Source organism: Perognathus longimembris, chromosome 24 (genome assembly GCF_023159225.1).
Source record: "Perognathus longimembris pacificus isolate PPM17 chromosome 24, ASM2315922v1, whole genome shotgun sequence".
In the NCBI taxonomy this organism is placed as follows: Eukaryota; Metazoa; Chordata; class Mammalia; order Rodentia; family Heteromyidae; genus Perognathus; species Perognathus longimembris.
The window spans coordinates 7,413,012-7,433,568 of record NC_063184.1 but is presented as its reverse complement, the minus strand read 5'-3'; the positions used below and the strand labels follow the sequence as shown (position 1 = coordinate 7,433,568).

General features: G+C 45.4%; 1 protein-coding gene across 1 annotated transcript in view; it reads left to right on the top strand.

Moving 5' to 3' along the window:
- The window catches only part of Synpo2 (synaptopodin 2), a 117,878-nt gene that overhangs the window by 77,172 nt on the left and 20,149 nt on the right, over positions 1-20,557 (top strand). Inside the window, 3 exon segments of the mRNA XM_048333571.1 lie at positions 2,382-3,166; positions 5,760-6,931; positions 6,933-7,913. Coding sequence (XP_048189528.1) covers positions 2,382-3,166; positions 5,760-6,931; positions 6,933-7,913 — 2,938 coding nt within the window.

Here is a 20,557-nt window from a genome sequence, read left to right as displayed (position 1 = left end):
CTTAAACTTTATTGAAATGATAGGACATAAAAAGCGTAAGTGACCATAGAACTATGCTGTAGACATTGTGTGTTCTTGTAGAAACTACAGAGAAATGAGTGGTTAAAGATTTAATATCATCCTTCTCTCATCTATGTGAGGCTTTTATTCACATACGTACATTTAAATTCAATTATGAAGAGATTGTGTGTGTGTGTGTGTGTCCTGGTCCTGGAGCTTGAACTCAGGGCCTGGACACCGCTCTTGAGTGTTTTTTCTCAAGGCTAATGCTCTACTACTTGAACCACAACTCCATTTCTGGCTTTTTTTCATTTGGTGCTTAACTGGAGATATGAGTCTCATGGACTTTGCCTACCTAGCTGGCTTTGAACCCAAATCCTCATATCTCACCCTTCTGAGTAGCTAGGATTACAGATGTGAGTCACTGGTGCTCAACAAGAGATCTGAACTTTTATTTGGCTCATTTGTCTGCATTCTAGTCTATGGAAATGAATTGAAATCACTCCTAGCTGGCTTATATGATTCAAAATGATTTATTCTATTTTTCTCTCAAGGTCTTTCTAGATTAAAACTCTGATATTTTGCTTCCCTCAGATTCCATTTGACAGAGTGCAGTCATCGTTTCCTATGTAAAAATGCTATCAAAAACTCTTTGATGCAATATTTTTAAAATACCATATTACCAGGAAGCTTTTCAGAATATCTATATAAAGATGTTTTGTTCTATTAATTTTTGTTTTGTTTTGCCAAATGCAGCCAAGAGGAAACTTAGGGAGCAAACATTTAAAACATTTTGAACCTTGGTCAGAAATTCTCTGTCCACATAAACTGTAAGGTAAATTTCATTGAGTAGGAAGGAGTAGAATTCCTTGCTTGGGTGACTGATTCCTGCCTTGGTCTGAGGGGTAGAGGCAGCTTTGACTGCTTTAAAATAAAAAAAGAAAAACAAGAGCCAGAGGCTCACACCTGTAATCCTACCTACTCAGGAGGCTGAAGTTTAGGGATCAAGGTTCCAAACCAGCCCAGGCAGGAAAGTCCATGAGATATTTATCTCAAATTAATCAACTAAAAAGCCAAAATAGAGCTGTGGTTCAAGTGGTGGAGCCCTAGGTTTGAGCAAAATAAAGCCCAGAGACAGTACTCAGGACCTGAGTTCAAGCCTTAGGACTAGCATGCATACACACACACACACACACACACACACACACACACACACCATACGAGTGTGAAAAATGAGAGTATCTCATAGCTGTTTCTGTGACTGCTGTTTCTTTTCTAGACATTTAGATCTTTAGAGAGAAGTTACTTAACTCTTAAACTGACATTGCTTCTTTTTACAAACCCAAACTGGCACAAGCTTCCAGAGCTGTTAAGTTTACATTGGTGGATAAGTCTACATTGAAAAGGATTGTGGTGATCTGGGAGAGATAAAGGAATAGTTTGCACTCAGAAATCCTAAGGGAGAATGCTATACAGACTCATTTCAGTAGAAGGAAGAGATCCCAGTTATAAATACTCCATGACTTAATGGCTCAGTGCAGCATGAAAAGCATTTCTCTTCACACAAGAGTACCAGGCTGGGGCCCACTTGTTACCAAACACATGCCTGATGGAGCTTAAAAACAACAACAAGCCTAGCTTCTATTTCATTTCTTTCAAGAAGGCACAACCTGTAAAAGTATTACTTGAATTATTTGTAATTTAAGATTAGTTTGAATCTGTTGGATTTGTTTGGGTGGCATGAAAATGTCTAGACCAAAAGTTACCCCATAAATGTCTTGTCAACTTGTAACAAACACAATGATATGGCAATATTCAAAACACTTTAAAAAAAACAGGACATTTAATTACACTCTGTACTTAGAAAAAACAAAATTGACTTTAGGATAGAATTAGGCTTCAAATATTTTTGTAAATTTTTCTGTTTTGCTGTAAAGAATAGTTTATTTGGAAGTGTGTGTGTGTGTGTGTGTGTGTGTGTGTGTGTGTGTGATGACACTGGCTAAGTACTGTCATTTAGCTTTTTCTGCTCATGACTGGCACTCTACCACTTGAACCACAACTCTACTTCTGGCTTTGTTTGGTGGTTCTTTGGAGATAAGAGTCTCACAGACTTTCCTGCCTAGGTTGGCTTTGAACCATGATCTTTAGATCTCAGCCTCTTGAGTAGCAAGGATAACAAGTGTGAGCCACCAACACCTGGCTGTCTGAAGGTGTTTTAAATAATCACATGAACCTGTTTTCAAGTTATGTTGTACTGCATGGTCACAGAGTAAACATTTTGATCCCATTGTGTATTAGACATCATAAATGTTAGGAAACTCTCTGGCAGGTAGGACTCACTCTGATTTCACTATCTGGAATTATTCTTCTGTCTGCAGACCATCTAGTGGAATAAGTGAAGCTTTGATCTCTGAAACGCAGAACAAACCCCAGGAACACCTCCCACATTTGGAGTATGTGGAAAGTACAACCCTGCAGATCCGCCCAGCCACCAAGACTCAGGGTGGGGAGCCCTTTACCACCTCAGCCCAGGGTGGGGATCCCCTAGCTGAAGACCAAAAGAGTGCTTCCAATTGTATAAGAGACATAGAGGAAACAGATCTGAGCTACCAAAGGGATCCCCAAATTCTTCACTCCCAAGAAGCCATCTTCAGGGAGAAGGTGGGAACAGGCCCTGTGGTGGAGCTACAGCTGTCACTCTCAGAGGCGAGCCACAGGGGCAGCCACAGCCCTGCAGGGGCTGTCCAGGGAGCTGAACATGTCAAATCTCCTGACCCACACTCAAGCTTCTACCATGAGGAGGCCTTCCACATAAATTCAGTGACTGCTCACGAGAAAGCAGACCCTTCTCTGAGGTCCAGCAAGTTCATCCAGATTTCCAGTGGCAGAGAATTGACAGTGATCCAGGGAGAGGAAGCAGAGGACGACCCGGGGCTGGCCCGTGTGGAAGGGATCTTCCACTGCTCTGACAGACACAAGGCAGAAGGGCACAGGCTGCAGGCAGGAAAGGGGTGTGTGGTTTCCCCGGTGGAAGGAGGGCAGTCAGAAGCACCTCCTTCTCTGGTCTCCTTTGCCGTCTCATCAGAAGGCACAGAGCAGGGAGAAGACCCATGCTCCGACAAAGACCATAGAAGACCACACAAGCACAGAGCTCGGCACGCAAGTAAGTCCTGTCCTGGGTGGGCGCCTGGCCCTAGGGCCACTGGTCATTTAAGTCATTATACGAATGCTTTGCCTGCATGAATTGTGTGTGTTTTTTTTTAATCTTTTTTCTTTATCTCATTAACTTTTTAAGCAATGAATTAATGCAAAAATAATATGAAGTTATGGAGCATATTCAGCTTGTGAATGGAACAGTGGGTTGATACATCAGAGTAGATTTACATTTTTTTTCATTAACTTTTTTCTTCTTCTTAAAGGCTCAAGAAAACAATATGGTCAGTGGGCCTTTTTGATTGTTTTCTGAATGCTGAACTATTTCCTGTTAGCCTGATAGAGTTATATCCCAAGTCATGTGGACTCTGACTTTAAATGGCAAAAACAGTTCAGCCTGCCACTTGAAAGAGCATTTCAGAGGCAGGCTCCACCACTGATATTAAAAACAGACCTTCATTTGAACAAAACCCCCTTTGCAGCTTGATGATGCTTGCAGAAGTGAGTTTGACAGACAGGGGCATGTGTGGTTCCGAGAAGCTACATGATCCTCTCTGTTGTGTAAGTCTGCAGCAGACTGCAGAGTGCTTCATTTACCTTCTAGACACACACAGCCATCTCCAGGGCCGAGTATAGACATTTAAATGTCTCCCCCTACTCCCCCAAATGGCCTGGTATTTCAGACTTTTTGTGGCATTCTGTTGTTGGTTCCTGAAGAGAGCTGAGGAATGGGAGCCGGGGGGTGGGGGGAGGATTGTAGTTAGGTGTCATGACTTTTGCTGGTTTCTTGCATGTACATGTATCTTTTTTTCTTTTACAAATGGGAAGGCTTTGAGGATATGAAGGCCCTTGAATGCATGAATGGTACACACTAGCAATGAACTTGGTTATTCAAAGTAGTGAACTAAGCCTTTCAAAGCATATTTTGAAAGGCATCTCAATGCCTTTCAAAGCATATTTTTAGCATAACCATCTGTACTTTTATTGGCAAGTGCTGTCAGTCATTCCTTATCCTTTAGGCATCTGAGGGCCATCTTCATTTATAGCATATTAAACAAGAGTGTTAAGACAGCATTCATATATTCTAAATGTTGGCACTGAAGTTAGCAACAACTGTAAAATTGTGACTCTCAGTTTAATGATCAGTTGTGTAACAATGGCCAAAAAGTGGTCACCTCCAGTAAAGTGACCACACTTTTAACTATTTCCTCTGCACAGAATCTGATCACCAGCAAATATAGGTAGCTTTGTGTTAAAATTTATGTTCCCTGATTTTATTCTGAAAAATTTAAACTTTAATAAAAATATCAATGTGGCCACAAAATGCTTAAGACTTTCCTGAAGTTTCCGTTCAATATCTTGTAAATCATACTAATTAAAATGTGCTTATAATTTTACTATTGACATTTATAATCATACTCATTAAAATGTGACTATAATTGACTGATGCTATAAATTGACCATTTTTACCAAAATAGTAAAATAATTTTTTGTAAGTTTTATTACTGTATAACTGTGAAGCTCATGTTCCAAGCAATCTAATGTCTAAGTTTCTACCAGTTGGAAGAACCACAGGTCATATACATTTTAAATTTCCTCAAGATTTATATCAACTCACTGCCATTAAAGCAACATTGTATTCTCAAAATAGCAAAATATTTACCAACAAATTGGTCTAGACAAATTTGTAGCTAGTTTATTATTCATGATAATCTAGTATAACTCATTGGTAATTCAGTACCTTGGGTTATTAACTCAGTGGCCTGCTTTAGTTCAGTAGCTCTGGCAGTAGTAGTATAGATGGATGCCAAAGTGGAATAAAAGAAGAAAAATCCTAAGTAGCTAAATTTATTACACTAAAATATTTTAACATTTTTCCCCTTGATGCATATCGTGTGTGTGTGTGTGTGTGTGTGTGTGTGTGTGTGCACATGCTGGTTGAACTCACGGCCTCACTTGGCTTTTTCCCCTCAAAGCTGGCACTCTGCCACTTAAGCCATAGCTCCATTCACTCTCCTCCTTAAGATGTTCAGAAGTCGTCATATACGGAGGTGTTATTTTTTTTAATACGGAAATTGAAAATGTCTTACCTTGCTTTTCAGAAGTGTTCTTAAATTATGTTTTTATCAACTCAACTTGTATTCTATTAACTGGCACATTCTAATTTAATTTTTATCATTGAAGTTTAAATGCATAGAAAAACAAATGTATGAAATAAGTTCTAATCAGCATCTAAAATGGATGGTATCCACATGAATAAGTGTCGTTATATATTGTTTATTATTATAGAAGTACAGATTTGAAAAGAAATAGGGCATGGGATATAGTTCAGTGGTTTGGTGTTTTGCGTGGGCAAGGACGGAGTTCAATACTCAGCACTGAAAGGAACAAGAATAAGAAGAGAGAGAAAGAAGGAGAGGAAGAAGAGAGGGAGGGCGGAAGAGAAGGGGGAAGGGAAGGAAGGAAATCGTATTCTTTACAACCCAATGTCCAATCCTAAGCATTGTTCACATGCTCTTTTTCCCCACGGGGCATGCACTTCGGGCTGCCATGGAGTCTTCCTCGACGGCATCCCCTCAATTCCGTTTCTGTGCTTTCTCTAGGGCTCCGAAGGAGTGAGAGCCTGTCGGAGAAGCAGGTGAAGGAAGCCAAGTCTAAATGCAAAAGCATCGCCCTCCTTCTGACAGACGCCCCGAACCCCAACTCCAAGGGGGTGTTGATGTTTAAGAAGCGCCGGCGGAGGGCGAGGAAGTACACGCTGGTCAGCTACGGCACCGGGGAGCTTGAGAGGGAGGACGAGGACGAGGAGGAGGAGGGCCCAGAGGACGCCTTCGAGGCGGCATTCGTGGGCGCCAGCGAGTCCGAGGTGGATGAGGAGCTGCTGTCTGAGGCGGACGACGGGCCCCAGGTGGTGACCTTCGACTGGGACTCGGGGCTGGTGGACATCGAGCGGAAGCCGCGCCAGGGGGACAAGATGGAGCTGTTACCCGACAGCACGGGCAAGGGGGCCGTCATGTTCGCCAAGCGGAGGGAGCGGATGGATCAGATCACCGCGCAGAAGGAGGAGGAGCGTGTGGCGCCGGGCCGGGAGGCAGATGCAGTCCAGGTGGACAGCCTGCGGAGTGCCATGTCCTACCGACGGCAGGAGGAGGAATCGGTGAGCGTGCAGAGCTCGGTGAGCACGAGCTACGTCCCGCTGGGCCGCGGGGCCGCCCATCTGCCACAGCAGAACGGCCTGGGCGCGGCACCCGGGGCCCCCGAGGCGCCCAGGCCCGTCCCGATGATGAACAGGACGGCCAAGCCCTTCCCGGGAACCGGGGCCCCGCCGGCCGCGCTCGGCGACCCGGCCCGCCACCCGACGAGCCCCCGCGCGGACCTCCCCGCGCCGCCGCCCTACTCTGCCGTCACCCCGCCGCCCGAGACCTTCGCTAGGGCCCCGCCGCAGCCCCCGCCGTGGCCCCAGCCCGGGCCCTGGGCGCAGCCCGCCTTCTACGACTCCTCGGAACGCATTGCTTCCCGGGACGAGAGGATCGCGGTGCCCGCCAAGAGGACGGGGATCCTGCAGGAGGCCAAGAGGAGGAGCACCACCAAGCCCATGTTTACCTTCAAGGAGCCCAAGGTCAGCCCCAACCCGGAACTGCTGTCGCTCCTACAGAATTCGGAAGGCAAGAGGGGCGCCGGGGCCGGGGGCGACTCGGGCCCCGAGGAAGACTACCTGAGCCTGGGCGCCGAGGCCTGCAACTTCATGCAGAGCTCCTCGGCCAAGCAGAAGACGCCCCCCGCCCGTGGCCCCCAAGCCCGCCGTCAAATCGCCAGCCTCCCAGCCAGCGCCCCCCGTTTCTCCAGTCTGGTCTCCAGGACCTGTGGCTCGGACCCAGCCTCCAGCCTTTCCCACATCCAACCCAGCGCCAGGCCCCGCCGTCTCCGCCATCAAAATAGCCCAACCATTCGCTCCCGTCCGGCCTGCGAGTGCCCTGAACCTGGCTGGTCCCTTCAAAGGCCCTCAAGACGCAGTAGCCAATCAGAGTTACGGGCCCAAGCCTGCGGCGGCCACGCCCACTGCGGGGCCAACCAATGAGCTGCCCGGGATGAGTGGGAAGGGCGCACAGCTCTTCGCCAAGAGGCAGTCGCGCATGGAGAAGTACGTGGTGGATTCCGACACGGTGCAGGCGCACGCGGCCCGCGCGCAGTCCCCCACGCCGTCCCTCCCAGCCAGCTGGAAGTACTCCTCCAACGTCCGCGCGCCCCCTCCGGTGGCCTACAACCCGATCCACTCCCCTTCCTACCCGCTGGCGGCCGTCAAGTCCCAGTCCCCAGCCCCACAGGCCTCCAAAGTGAGCAAGAAGAAGGGCAAGAAGCCCCTCAACACTCTGGACGTTATGAAACACCAGCCTTACCAGCTCAGTGCGTCCTTGTTTACTTTCCAGCCTCCGGATGCAAAAGAGAGCCTTCCCCAGAGGCCCCCGGCGAAGGTCAGTGCCGCCCCAGCCACCAGGCAAGCGCTGCCTCCCCGGCCCGTGAGCGTGGGCTCCCCCGTGCGCGCGCAGGCCTCGTCCGGGTCTGTGTACTCGGTCCCGGCCTACGCTGCGCCTTACACCGAGCCCCCAGCCAGCTTCCCCGAGGCCGCCTCGCCTGCCAGCGCGTCCCCGGTGCCCCCGGGCCTTCCCGCCTCTCCCAAGCACGAAGTGGCCTCCTCGTCTTATTTCGTGGCACCAAGGCCGAAGTTTTCAGCCAAGAGAAGCGGTGTCACAGTCCAGGTGTGGAAACCGTCGGTTGTGGAGGAGTGATCGTAGAGCCCGACACCGGGCGCCCACTTTGCTTTGGGATGAATTGTTTGCAGTGTCCCTTAAGTCCCCGCCCGCCACCCCGACCCTCAGTCCTAGCGAGTCCTCAGCTTCATTTCAGAGAGGCACCACCCAAAGCTGGGTCCAAGAAGTCTGTTTCTAGTGTTTAAAAAAAAAAAAGCAACTCAGATTTATTTAAACGTATTTCTCTAGCTCCCACACTTAAAAAGATACCTGGGGACAGGCACCATTACATGAAGGAAGTGAGAGGCTTAGTTAGCATTTATGCTTTTGCCTCAAGACAGTGATGACTGTTAGCAACTGCTAGGACACAGCCTTTACTGATGTAACAGCTGTGCTCCCAGGGTGAAAAGGTTCAAATGCAATTATAATATGTAGTGATTGCCTGAGAATTCCCTTTTTGTGTGCTGGTCCTGGGGCTTGGACTCAGAGCCCGAGTGCTGTCTCTGAGCTTTTGTGCTCAAGGCTAGCACTCTACCACTTGAGCTGCAATTCTACTTCTGGCTTTCTTTTTCTGGTAGTTAATTGGAAATAAGAGTTTCATGGACTTTCCTGCCCAGGCTGGCTTTGCATTTCTATCCTCAGATCTCAGCCTCCTGAATAGTTAGGATTATAGGTTTGAGCCACCCACACCGGGCTTTTTTTTTTTTTCCTTTGTTTTTAGATTTCCTTTAAGTCATGCTTTATCTTTATTACTAGTATTAAGAGAATTAGAAATATATTGAGGATGGGATCTTTCAACCTCAGGTCCCTGTTTGATACTATAGAGAAGGTATTCTGAGAACTGTCGGAATGTATACAGTTTAGTAAGAAAATAGGATCTAAATAATTACTGAGCACTTAATATGTATTCAGTCCCTTGTCAGATGATCTTACATATATTGATTAATTTCAGAAGCTATTTAATGTAAATAAATTAGAGCGAGAGAGGTAATTATCTTTCAAGATGGATTTTTCATTCTCCCTTGCCAATTACATCAGGAAGTAAGTGCACGCATCACCAATTGCCTATGAAAGCAAAGGTTTGATTTCTGCAGCTGAGGAAAGGGGTAGGGTACAGCCTAACAAAGTAACATCAGAAGGGGGAGGCAAACTCAGTCATCATTTTACTTTGGGAAATCACATAGCTGGGATGAAAGGGCTCCTGCCCACAGGAAGGGTGAAGATGGAGCAACGGAGTCCAAGTGCAGGAGTGCTGTAGGGTGAGGACACAGAACTGTCACCACCATGTGAGCTCACAGATTTTCTTCCCGTGTGTTCGCTTTGCTTTCCTGATGAGCGCTTCTTCCACTGTTCCTTGCGATTCTATTCTTGCACCTATACTTCTAGTGTTTCTATTTGATGGACCAGGATAATTCAGGCAAGGTTACCTTGTGAATCTGGATGGATCACACGGTATGTCGTCACCCAGCTGGCTAGGAAGTGAATAATACTACTGGAAGTAAACCTGAAGACCTTTCTCATATCTATTTTAAGTCTGAGGGAGCGTAACCCTCCATGGAAAATATTCAACATGAATTTGAGGCAACTCCAAAGTGCTGATGATGACTCCAAGGAAAGCTACCTACTCTAGGCAGTAGGTATGTACAGAGCTCTCCAGAAAAAGCTTGCCTGGTTAGGTGCCACTTTGATCCTCTGAGAATATCTGTACTCCGGTTCTTTTCCTGCTGTCACTGTCAACCTGCTATGTTTTTCACTATTCTATTAAAATATTACTTTCTTCTTTATCTGTTCATTGTACATATTTTTGTTAAAAGAACTCTTCTTTGAAGAGCAACTCTATCCTAAGTGATTTCTCTGCTATTTTGCTTATTATTCCTCAGTTTCCTTTTTCAGAGGGGGACGGTGGGAGAGGGAAGCATCTAATTTTTCATAGATTGCAAAACTACCTGTCTTAAGTATTTCTAAAAGATAACACACAAAAGGATAATTCCGTCAACAAGAGGTCCATGGGACAGAGTGGTGTTTTGCTTTTTTGCTGTCAGGTCACCCATTGAGTTTGGTGTTAATACAACCGTAGGCAGTAATTTAGTCCTATAGTTGCCTTTTGGAGAAATGAATTCAGAAAATGCAAGATCAAGAAAAGTGCAGCATATCATTCAGTAACCTGGTTGTTTCTATTATTTGTTTCCTGCAAAAGAAGACTGGTGGGTATGTTTACCAATAGAATAATCAAAAAAATTCCATTAGAAGGAATCAGAAAAAGACCATTTTGTAATTTTGCGTGTGTGTGTGTGTGTGTGTGTGTGTGTGTGTTTGTACCTGCCTCTGTGTGTGTGTGCCTATGTGTATGCTGGTTCTGGGGCTTGAACTAGGGGCTTGGGCACTGTTCTTGAGCTTTTGTGCTCAAGGCTAATGCTCTACCACTTTGAACCATAGCTCCACTTCCAGCATTTTAGTGGTTAATTGGCACCTAGGTAATTTTGCATTCTTAACATAGCATTTAAGCTTGGCATAAGTTAGAGGACAGGCATAAAACACACAGATAGTAATCAATTTGAGATCATCTGTTCAAAAGCATCCTGGGATGATAACAAGCCAGAGGCATTTCCAGTTGCCCAGAGGTTTGTGGTCTGTCAGGGTGAGAAGTGTTTTCGATGCACTTCCTGTTGGACAGGTGGCAGTCTTAGCTGAGCCACTATTTGGAGTTGATGACCAAAGACACAACTAACATGCCTGTGTCTCCTTATCATTGGGGGCCTGTTGGGAAATCCCAGGAGCTTTTAAGAAACGTGGTTGGCATAAAGGCACAGCGGCTACTGTAGTGACCAGAAGGTAGTGGCAGAAGGCTCATCCTGGACCATAGCATCTCACTTGATAGAGGAAAGGGGGAAATTCTCCATGCAGTGTCCACAGCAGAGTCTGACACCCCCACCCCCTCCCCCTCCCTCTCTGAGGGTACAGGAGGTGACGGAGGTGCTCCCCAACTCCTTGAAGTAAGGAAAGTTTCTCTTCTTCTCTTCACCCTCTAGGGAGCTGTAAATCACTCTTTAGATGGAGATAGGGCTGGTGTGGCAGGCAGGCGGATTTGAACCAGAGACTGAAGCCTCTTCTCACTGGCCCTAGGGTGCAAGCCGTGTCTTACTCGTTTTGTAGGCGTGAGGTCACGGGGTTGGTTGTTAGGTTGCTGTGGTGTCTGGTCAAGCAGTTTAGTTTTTTAGCACCTTGCTCCTTCCCTTGCTGTTTATTAGTCTACTCCTAGACAAGGCCCCTGTGATATCATCCATCACCTGCTAAGTGCCTGCATCACCTCAGGCGCCCCGTGCACATCCAGGAATCCACTGTGTGCTACACACACTGGGATGTCAACTGCAAAGTAATCACACTCACTGAATTACTGAAGGACCCTAAGTAAAGTTGTAATTTTGTTTGTTTTTTGCTTTTTCACACTTTCATAATGGCTCAAAACTCTTTCTGGTAGAGTGTTATGCTGTCAGGAGGTGAGGCAGCACAGAAGATTCTAGAACATATAGGTGATCTGTGAATATCAGAACAGTGGTATGCTCTTAGGCAGATGAAATAAGGGTCAGTGAACGTGTGAGTCTGAGCTGTGCCACTTTTAATCTTATAACATTGGCTATGTTATTTCTAATATTTCCATAATAGACATAATTGGCTTTGAGAGAGGAAAAGACACAGTTTCTGAATTTAGATTAGATCCATGGGTGATATAAAGCATACATTTTAAGGACTGTGTTCTGTAATGCACATTCGGGTGGTTATCATAGGACCCGTTAACATTTCTTTTACAGATATATGTATATACATATATAAAGAGAGAGAGCATGCAAGAGAAAGGAAGAGAGTACTGATTCTAGGGCTGAACTCAGGGCCTGGGCTTTGTCCCTGAGCTTTTGTGCTCAAGGCTAGTGCTCTACCACTTGAGTCCACAATTCCACTTCTGGCTTTTTAAAATTGGAGATCAGAGTCTCACAGACTTTTCCTACCCATGCTGGCTTTGAACCATAATTCTCAGATCTTAGCAATGACAGGCCTGAGCCACCACTCCCAGATAGAACCTGAAAACTTTCTTTTTTTAAAAGTTTTTATTATAAAAGTGATGTGCAGAGAGGTTACAGTTTCATACGTTAGGCATTGGATACATTTCTTGTACTGTTTGTTACCTTGTCCCTCATACCCACCACCCCCCTCCCCCTTTCCCCCCCTGAGGTGTGAACCCGAAAACTTTTATACTTCAAAATACATCTGGTACGCTTGCTCATGATAACATGTCCACTGTATTGTCTTGCATGAGCTCTCTTCACATGATCTTCACAAGAAGCAATCCTCGTGAACCCTGGTGAAACGGATCCAAGTTCCAGATCATTTCCAAACCTAGGCACTGGGTCAGTCACCTCCTCTAGACAGGGCAGACTGCTTTCACTGTGGGACAGCTGGGAATTACCAGACAGCTTTCTCTGAAATACCAGAAACAAATGGTCCCCATTTAAAGGGGGATTCACACCCCCAGGAGCTGTGTTTCTTGCTGGCAGCAACCAGGTTAAGCAGAGCAGGAGTTGTTCTGGTGCTGTTGGTCAGCATGCAAGCCACTGACCAGGTGGCTATCTCCGTAAAGCCTCCTTCATGGAGTCAAAGCCACTTGGCTGTTGGTGCCTGGGTTGAATTTTTTTTTTTTTTTTTTTTGGCCAGTCCTGGGGCTTGGACTCAGGGCCTGAGCACTGTCCCTGGCTTCTTCTTGCTCAAGGCTAGCACTCTGCCACTTGAGCCACAGCGCCACTTCTGGCCATTTTCTATATATGTGGTGCTGGGGAATCGAACCTAGGGCCTCATGTATATGAGGCAAGCACTCTTGCCACTAGGCCATATCCCCAGCCCCTGGGTTGAATTTTTTAAAAATAAAATATCTCTGCTGTACATTATTCCAAATAGTTACATATTAAAGGAACTTCAAACTCCCATTTTTGTGAGTCCTCTCCAGTGAGTCACCACCAACCAGGCAGGTGTGTGTGTGTGTATGTGTGTGTGTGTGTGTGTGTCTGTGCATGTCTGTACTAGGGCTTGAACTAGGGCCTTGCACTCTTGTTTATCTTTTTCACTCAAGACTTAATGTTCTACCACTTGAGCCACACCTCCACATCTGGATTTTCTGGTTATTTGGAGAAACACTTCTTGGAGGTTTTCTGCCTGAGTTGGTTTTGAACTGTGATCCTCACATCTCAGCCTCTTGAGTAGCTAGGATTACAGGCACGAGTCACTCATGCCCAGCAGGAAACATTGGTTGAAGTCAGGGGCATCAAAAGTGATTGTTTTCAGAAGGGCTAAACATGCTTGAAATACTTCCACTGGGAAGTGTGGCAAGTAAGGTCATTATCTTCTAAAACCAAAACATGTTTGTGTTAAAGTTCATGAGAAAAGCATGGAAACTTCAACAACTCACATCGCATTCCCAGAAGAACTACCTCTTCTCTGGTCTCGTGTCCTTACATCATGGACTCTAGGGGATGCAGAGCCCGGGTAGCCCTCCAGAGTGCTGACCAGTCAACAAGTCTGGTGGGAAAACACAGAGTTGGAATTCTTTAGATTTCCACATGGGGTGGCTTCAGACTGTGAATCAGACTATTAAATTCCCATAGGGCTCTCAAACTGGACACAAACTGGAGAGACCAGCCTCTGTTTATCCCTCTGTAGTCCTGACAAAAGGGAACTGAAATTATAGCTCACAATTCACCATCTGCTGCACGAAACTTGAGTCAGAACCATCAGGAACACACACTATTTGATTTTTATTTATTTGTTTTTCTTATTATTCTTAAGTAGTTGTTCAAAGGGTTTCAATTCAACATATTAGTTTATGAGCACAATGCATCTTCAATGTCATTCCTTTCCTCACTTTTTTTAAAGATAATATGTGTATATGTACACCAAGCTACCTCTGGGCATCCACAAATTACAGAAGAGGGAATTGAACGAAGAGAAATTTAATTAAAAGTGATCATATCTGGGGCTGGGAATGTAGCTCAGTGGTAAAGCAATTGCAAGACCCTGGGTTAGATCTCTCTCTCTCTCTCTCTCTCTCTCTCACACACACACACACACACACACCCTATTAAACATTTCTCAGATTCCTTATTTCCTCAAAGGTTTTCCAGCTAATAAAGCACTCCTCTGATGTAAGTAGAGGAACTCAGACTTTCATAAGTCCTAATTTAAGCAAAATCACTCATGGATACAAATAATTTTTCTATTTTTTCACTTCATTTTTATTTGAAGTTCTCATATTTATCAGTCTTTACCCCTGGCTTGACTTGATTATCTACATTGGGTGTGCCTCACACTTACTCAAATGCAAGTTCAAGGTCTCCAATCAAACTACACAAGGGGCCTGCTTCCTGGGGCCCCTCTCTCCTCTACCTGCTAGGACAGTAATCAAAATGACAACACCCAAGGACTGTGGAGCTATCCTGCTTCTACACCTCCTACTCCTTCAGTTCCTTCAGCAGTAGCATGGACTTGTTCATGAACACATTTCAAAAGTGAAGCACTGTAATTGGCCCTGGAGTGGAAGGTGAATGCTCACTGTAGGAATCAGTAGGGTTACGTTCTTCTTGGAAGTAAAAGAAAAACAGCACCATGTTTCATTTTGCCTTTTTCACCACAAGTTTTAAAAGTCAGGTAAACTTTGATACTGGGTGGGGGGCACTTTCCCTGAGGCTTTTTGTTTCTCTCAAGGCTAGTGCTCTACCATTTGAGCCACACTCCACTTCTGGCCTTTTGCTGCTTAACTAGATATAAGAGACTTACAGATTTTCTTGCCCAGGCTGGCTTTGAACTACGATCCTTAGATCTCAGCTTCCTGAGTAGTAACGATAATTAGATTAGACACATTTAATTGGGGGCATGAATAGTTTCCAGATTCACCCAGCCACCTCAATGAAGTATTCAGGTTCACTTCAGGATGATGGGTGGGAGAAGTTGTGGCAGCCATCCAACCAGCTTCTGGGGGCACAAAGGAAAGGGAGGGGGAGAGAAATTCATGAATTGAGCTCTCACGATCTACCCGGAATGACATCAAATATTTCATATCAGTTATAATAATAACTAATACTGAGCAAAACTTCTTGCCCAGAATTGGGCTGAATATCTTCCCTGCATTTTCTCTTCTAAACAGTGGTCCACACAAGACAACTACTATCTTTGTTCCCAAGGTATGGATTGTGAGGTCCAAATGCTCATTTGGAAGGAGTAGGTCCTTATAGTTCAGTCTGCCCCCTGCATTCCTTACTAATGACACTGCCATTCCACTATGTGAATTCTCCTGAGAAGGAAGGTATTTTCTCATTTAACAAACCAAGTAATCTCAAGCAGGTTCATTGTATATCCCATCATCAAATCTGGGTTGGCCAATGGAGCCACATGGTTCCCTGGGATCCTGCCCCGTGACACCTGTCAGCTGTGTTGGGCTTTACCTGCTCGGGTAGACTATAGTTAGCTGTGATCATGCTGGGTGGCTCAAGAAAGGACTCACTTTGATAAAAAACAAAAACAAAAACAGTCTTTGAGAAAACAACATTAGTCTATTTTGGAAATCTTTTTTTTGAAGAGAGAAAGAGAGAGAGAGAGGGAGAGAGGTAGCGTTGACAGTGATTTTGTGTGAGTTTCCCCAAATTGTTTCATGTGCTGATTTCAGGATGAATATGGCTCCCTTTGGCTGGATGCCATTCTCAGCAAATAAAATTCAGGGAGTTTTCTTTAGGTAATACACCGACACTGAGATTGGCTTATTAAGCAACCACTAGTAACATGAGCCACCTTAATCAGAACAATTGTAAAGTGAATAATGCTGAAGGAGTCACTGGTTTTCCGTGTCTCGGAGAATACCTTACACCAGAGTACTAGATCACTATTCTCCCTGCTGAGTCTGACTCACCAACACCAGGCCTCGAACCCTTCCTGCTCCCAGTTGTCCCCCCACCCCCTGACAACCCCTCAATAGTTATTGCTGTCAAAGACTTCTCAGAAAGGAGTTGTTGGGTTTGGTGTTTTTTTGTGTTTTTTTTGCACCTCACATATTTCCAGTAATTTTCCTTTTCTTAAACTATGCCTCATCATTATTTAGAAAACATCTCCTGAGGAATGAATAATAAGTAATAATAATAAATAGAGGTTTAAATAGAAGTCTAGAACATTCCCTCACACTACCTTCAAAAGGTTGTAGCTCTATTGCAAAAACTCAGTGTGTTTGCAAAGATTCAGGATCTTAATATATCATCCCACAGCTATGAAGGGGGTGAGAATTAAGGGACTTACTATAGACAGGGAACCGTGGTAAGTCCTTCATAAATGTTAACTCTTTTAGACATCCTAAAATAACCAAAGTACGACAAGGGTTCTTGTTGGGCTTTTTTGCCCCTCCCGGCTCGTACTCTTACTTCTTTCTTTCCACCCTCCCTTTCACGCCCTCTCCCCTAGTCATCCGACCTGCAGATAAACTAGAGTGGAACAGGGGAGTTAGCTCCGACCTGTCGCGCACGTGATCTGCCGCAGATGTGTGCCCACCTCCTTATCGCTAGAAGTCTGACGTACACATGCAACGGGGCTGGCTTCTTAGAGCGAACTAACTTTATTGAGACAAGGACAAGGGGAGATGATTCCGAGGGAGGGGTTTGGCCAGGATGTCGATAGGCTGAAAGGTATCACCTGACCCCCAAGGGCTAACATCACTCGAGCGCGCCGAGCCAGGGCGGGGTTGGTAGGCGCAGAGCTGGCTAGGGGGTTGGGGGGCTGTTTGCCCAACCGGTTTCTCTGGATTCTGATCCAGAGAGGGTAGCAGGGCCGCATTCCCCAGGGCTGGGGGAGGGGCATCAAGCCCCTTCCATCAAGGGGAAAGATGGATCCCAACAGGTTCTCTATTATCCAACTTTCAGGTGAGAAGAGGGAGGTAGAGGAAAGATGAGGAACTGGTCTAGCGTGAGGCTGATTCACAGCCCAGGAGTCCACCCTGAGATCTATGGAATGGAGATGGATTTCTCCTCCAGGTCCCAAGAAGACTCAGCAGTGGAGGAATTGCTCATCCAAAGTATGAGCTTTACACATCTCAGAACTTACTCAGGGGTTGCACGGAATCTACAGTAAGAACTGACTGAAGAAGTGGCAATGTAGTGGCTCCCGATGACAGACAAAGCAAGCACACTGGGACTCGGGAAAGCTTTCCATCTTTGTTCCCATTGGCCTACTTGCTTAGAACTTGGTGAATGAGAGAAGGGAAGTCCACACTTTACTGGCTTGCCCTGAATACACATCACCATTGCATTACAGCAAACACTTCAAAAAGGTGCCCCTTCCAGCCAACAAGACTCGTGGAGATAAAGGAGAAAGAGAGATTCCAGATAAAGAGGGGGAAACCATCCCAAATGGAAGTAACAATAATGCAGAAAAACATTTCCTAAAATGTGTAAAATTTTTTTAAAAGCATGACAACAGGCAAAAGATAACCACTTCTTTTTCTTTTTCTTGTGTGTGTGTGTGTGTGTGTGTGTGTGTATGTGTGTGTATCTGTGTGTATTAATGCTGGAGCTTGAACTCTCGCTTAGTTTTTCTTTTCCATCCAAGCCTGGTGATCTATCTCTTGAGCCATACCTCTCTGTTCAGCTTTTTGCTGGCTAACCAGAGATAAGAGTCTCAAGGACATTTTTTTTTGTCCTGAGTTGGCTTTGAACCACAGTTCTCAGATCTCAGCCTCCTGTAGCTACGATTACAGGCACGAGCAAGTGAGGCCCGGTGAGGTGAAGTTCTTAATGCACTCCACATGCAATCGAGCAAGTCATTGCAGGCACTCCTCACAACTAGAGCGCAGGTAGTGGCTGAGTGTGGGTGGCCTGCCTCCACCCCCTCCCCCACCAACGCATGTTCTCACAGGCTGTGAAGCTTCTAGAAATCAGTATAGACATTATAAGCATAGAAGTGTTGAGCACTCATAAAGTATTAGTCACGTGTTAGATATTAATATCCTTAGAGAGAAAGCCTTCATAAACAATTGCTACTATTTCAAAACTTCCGATGATACAAGTCCTTTTGTATGAATCCGAGTTTGAAGGACTCATGGATACCAAGGTAGATGCAGTTGTCTGCATAAACCTCATATCAGAATCAAAATCTGTCCCCACGAAAATTTACTGAGACATCTTTGTTTCTTCTCTACCATTTCAGGGTGTTTGTTGTTGTTGTTGTTGTTGTTGTTGTTGTTGTTTTTGGAGGGGAGATGGGAGAGGGAGAGGGGATTGCCAGCACTGGAGCTTGAATTCTGCGCCTCAATCTCTTGCTTGGCTTTTTTGGCTCAAGACTGATGCTCTTCCACTTGAGCCACAGCTCTATGTCTGGCCTTTTGCCAGTTAGAGATAATAGTCTCACACACTTTTATGCCCTGGTTGGCTTTGAACAGGGATCCTTAGATCTCAGCTTCCTGAGTTGGATTATAATGTGAGCCTCCAGTTTCTCATACTTTGCCTTTGATTGAAACTTTGTTTCCTTTGTATTCCTTACTTTGTTTCCTTAGCATACCAAGATGAGACAGAGGTGCAAAATGACTGGTTCTATATTTTTAATGTATTTCATTACAGAATGGTACTATTATAAAAGTACAGTATGCAGTGGCTCACACCTGTAATCCTAGCTACTCTGGAGGCTGAGAGCCAAGGATCACATGTGAAGCCAGCCCGGGGCAGGACAGTCCCTAGGACTATTATCCCCAATTGAGCACACACAAAAGAAGCCAGAAGTGGCGTTGTGACTCAAGTGGTAGAGTGCCAGCCTTGAGCACCAAAGCTCAGGGACAATGTCCAGGCCCTGAGTTCAAACCATAGGATCAACAACAAGGAAAAGGAAGTACTGTGTGTAATACTTAGCTATTGATAAGAACTCAAACGGAAAAGTGCTTGCACACTCAGCCTATTCAATAAATGGGATATTCATAAATACACGAATAGTTGATACCTTAGTGGGGTTTCAGTAGGGGATGGCCAAACTCAAAATAGGTCTGGCTTGCAGAAGTGGGGCTGTCAGCAGCCCCTTGCCTGAGAGATCACCCCACTTCTGCAGCCCTGAAGCAGGAAGCCTAGGGTGGGAGATGGGGGCACTGCTGCCATCTGTCCCCCCTCCCTGCTCTCCAACTGATCTAGGATGGAGGACAGTGTCAGCAAGCTGGCCTGTGTGGAGTAACTGGTCCCCTGCCTGAGAAGCAGAAGGGGTGAGACCTCGGCCTGGAACACAATGAGTCCCCGCCTCCAAGGCAGCAGTTCCCAGAGGCCGACCTGACTGATGGGTGCCAGGGTGGGCCTCGCAGTCCAGCCAAGGGGTCATAGTGGGCTTTGTGGTACTTGTACAATCTTTATGAGTCAGAAGCAAAAGTCATCAGGACTGGCCTTAAAGAAGGGGAAAAAGAAAACATCAAAAAAAGTTGAGATTCTGAATTTTTTTTGGGGGGGAGTGTCAGTTATGGGTCTTGAACTCAGGGTCTAGGTGCTGTCCCTGAACTCTTTTGCTCAAGGCTAGCCCTCTACCACTTTGAGCCACAGCTCTATTTCTGGTTTTTGAGTGATTCGTTGGAGATCAGAGTCTCCTGGGGACTTTTCTGTCTGGGATGGCTTTGAACCATGATCCTCAGATCTCAGCCTCCTGAGTAGCTAGGATTATAGGCGTGAGCCACTGGTGCCTGGCAAAGGTTGCGAAATTTTCAGGATCACAAATAGTTTGTTGTTGTTGTTAAAAGTGGACATGGTTTAGTTTTCCTTTTGTTACATCTAATTATATCTATTTTTTGGTGGGTAGGGCTCGGGGCTTGAGCTCAGGGCCTGTCCCTGAGCACTCCCTGAGCTCTTGAACTCAGGGCCTGTCTCAGATAGAGCTCCCTGAGCTCTTGAGGTCAAGGCTGGCACTATTCCACTTTGAGCTGCACTGCCACTTCTGGTTTTCCAGTGGTTAATTGGAGATAAAAGTTTCAGGGACTGTCTTGATTGAGCTGTTTTTGAACCTCGATCCTCAGATCTTAGCCTTCTCAGTTGCTAGGATTACAGGCATGAGCCACCAGCTTCCAGCTCTAATTATATCTTAAAACAAAATAAAACTAGCTCTCTTTGTTGCACTGGCTACTCTTTAGTGTAGTTTAGTTTTGTTTCTCCCAGGGTATTTCAGACTTAGAAAAAAATGTCCTAAAAACAAACCTTTTTTGCCAAGAATTGCTAAGGAATAAATCAGTTCATATAAAGTGTTGGTTCATATAAAGGCGTGGTACCAATCTTTCCACAATTAGTCTTTGGATTTTTTTTTTCTTTTAGGTCTGAGATCAGCACTCAAACTCAGTACCTGACACTTTCGCTCATTGGCTAGTCCTCTACAAACTAAGCCATGCCTCTTGTCCCCGGGTTTTTAAAAATTATATTTAGAATTTGTTGAGTCTGGTCTGGATGCTGGTAGTGTTTGTTAGTCTTTATCAAATGATGTTGACTGTAATTCTTCTCATAAGCTTCATACAAGTGCTCAGTAGAAATCTTTACTAAGAAACACAATCCCAGCCAGGAAGCAGTGACTCACCCCTAGCTACACAGGAGGCTGAGGAATAAGGTTCAAGGCCCAAATCTTGG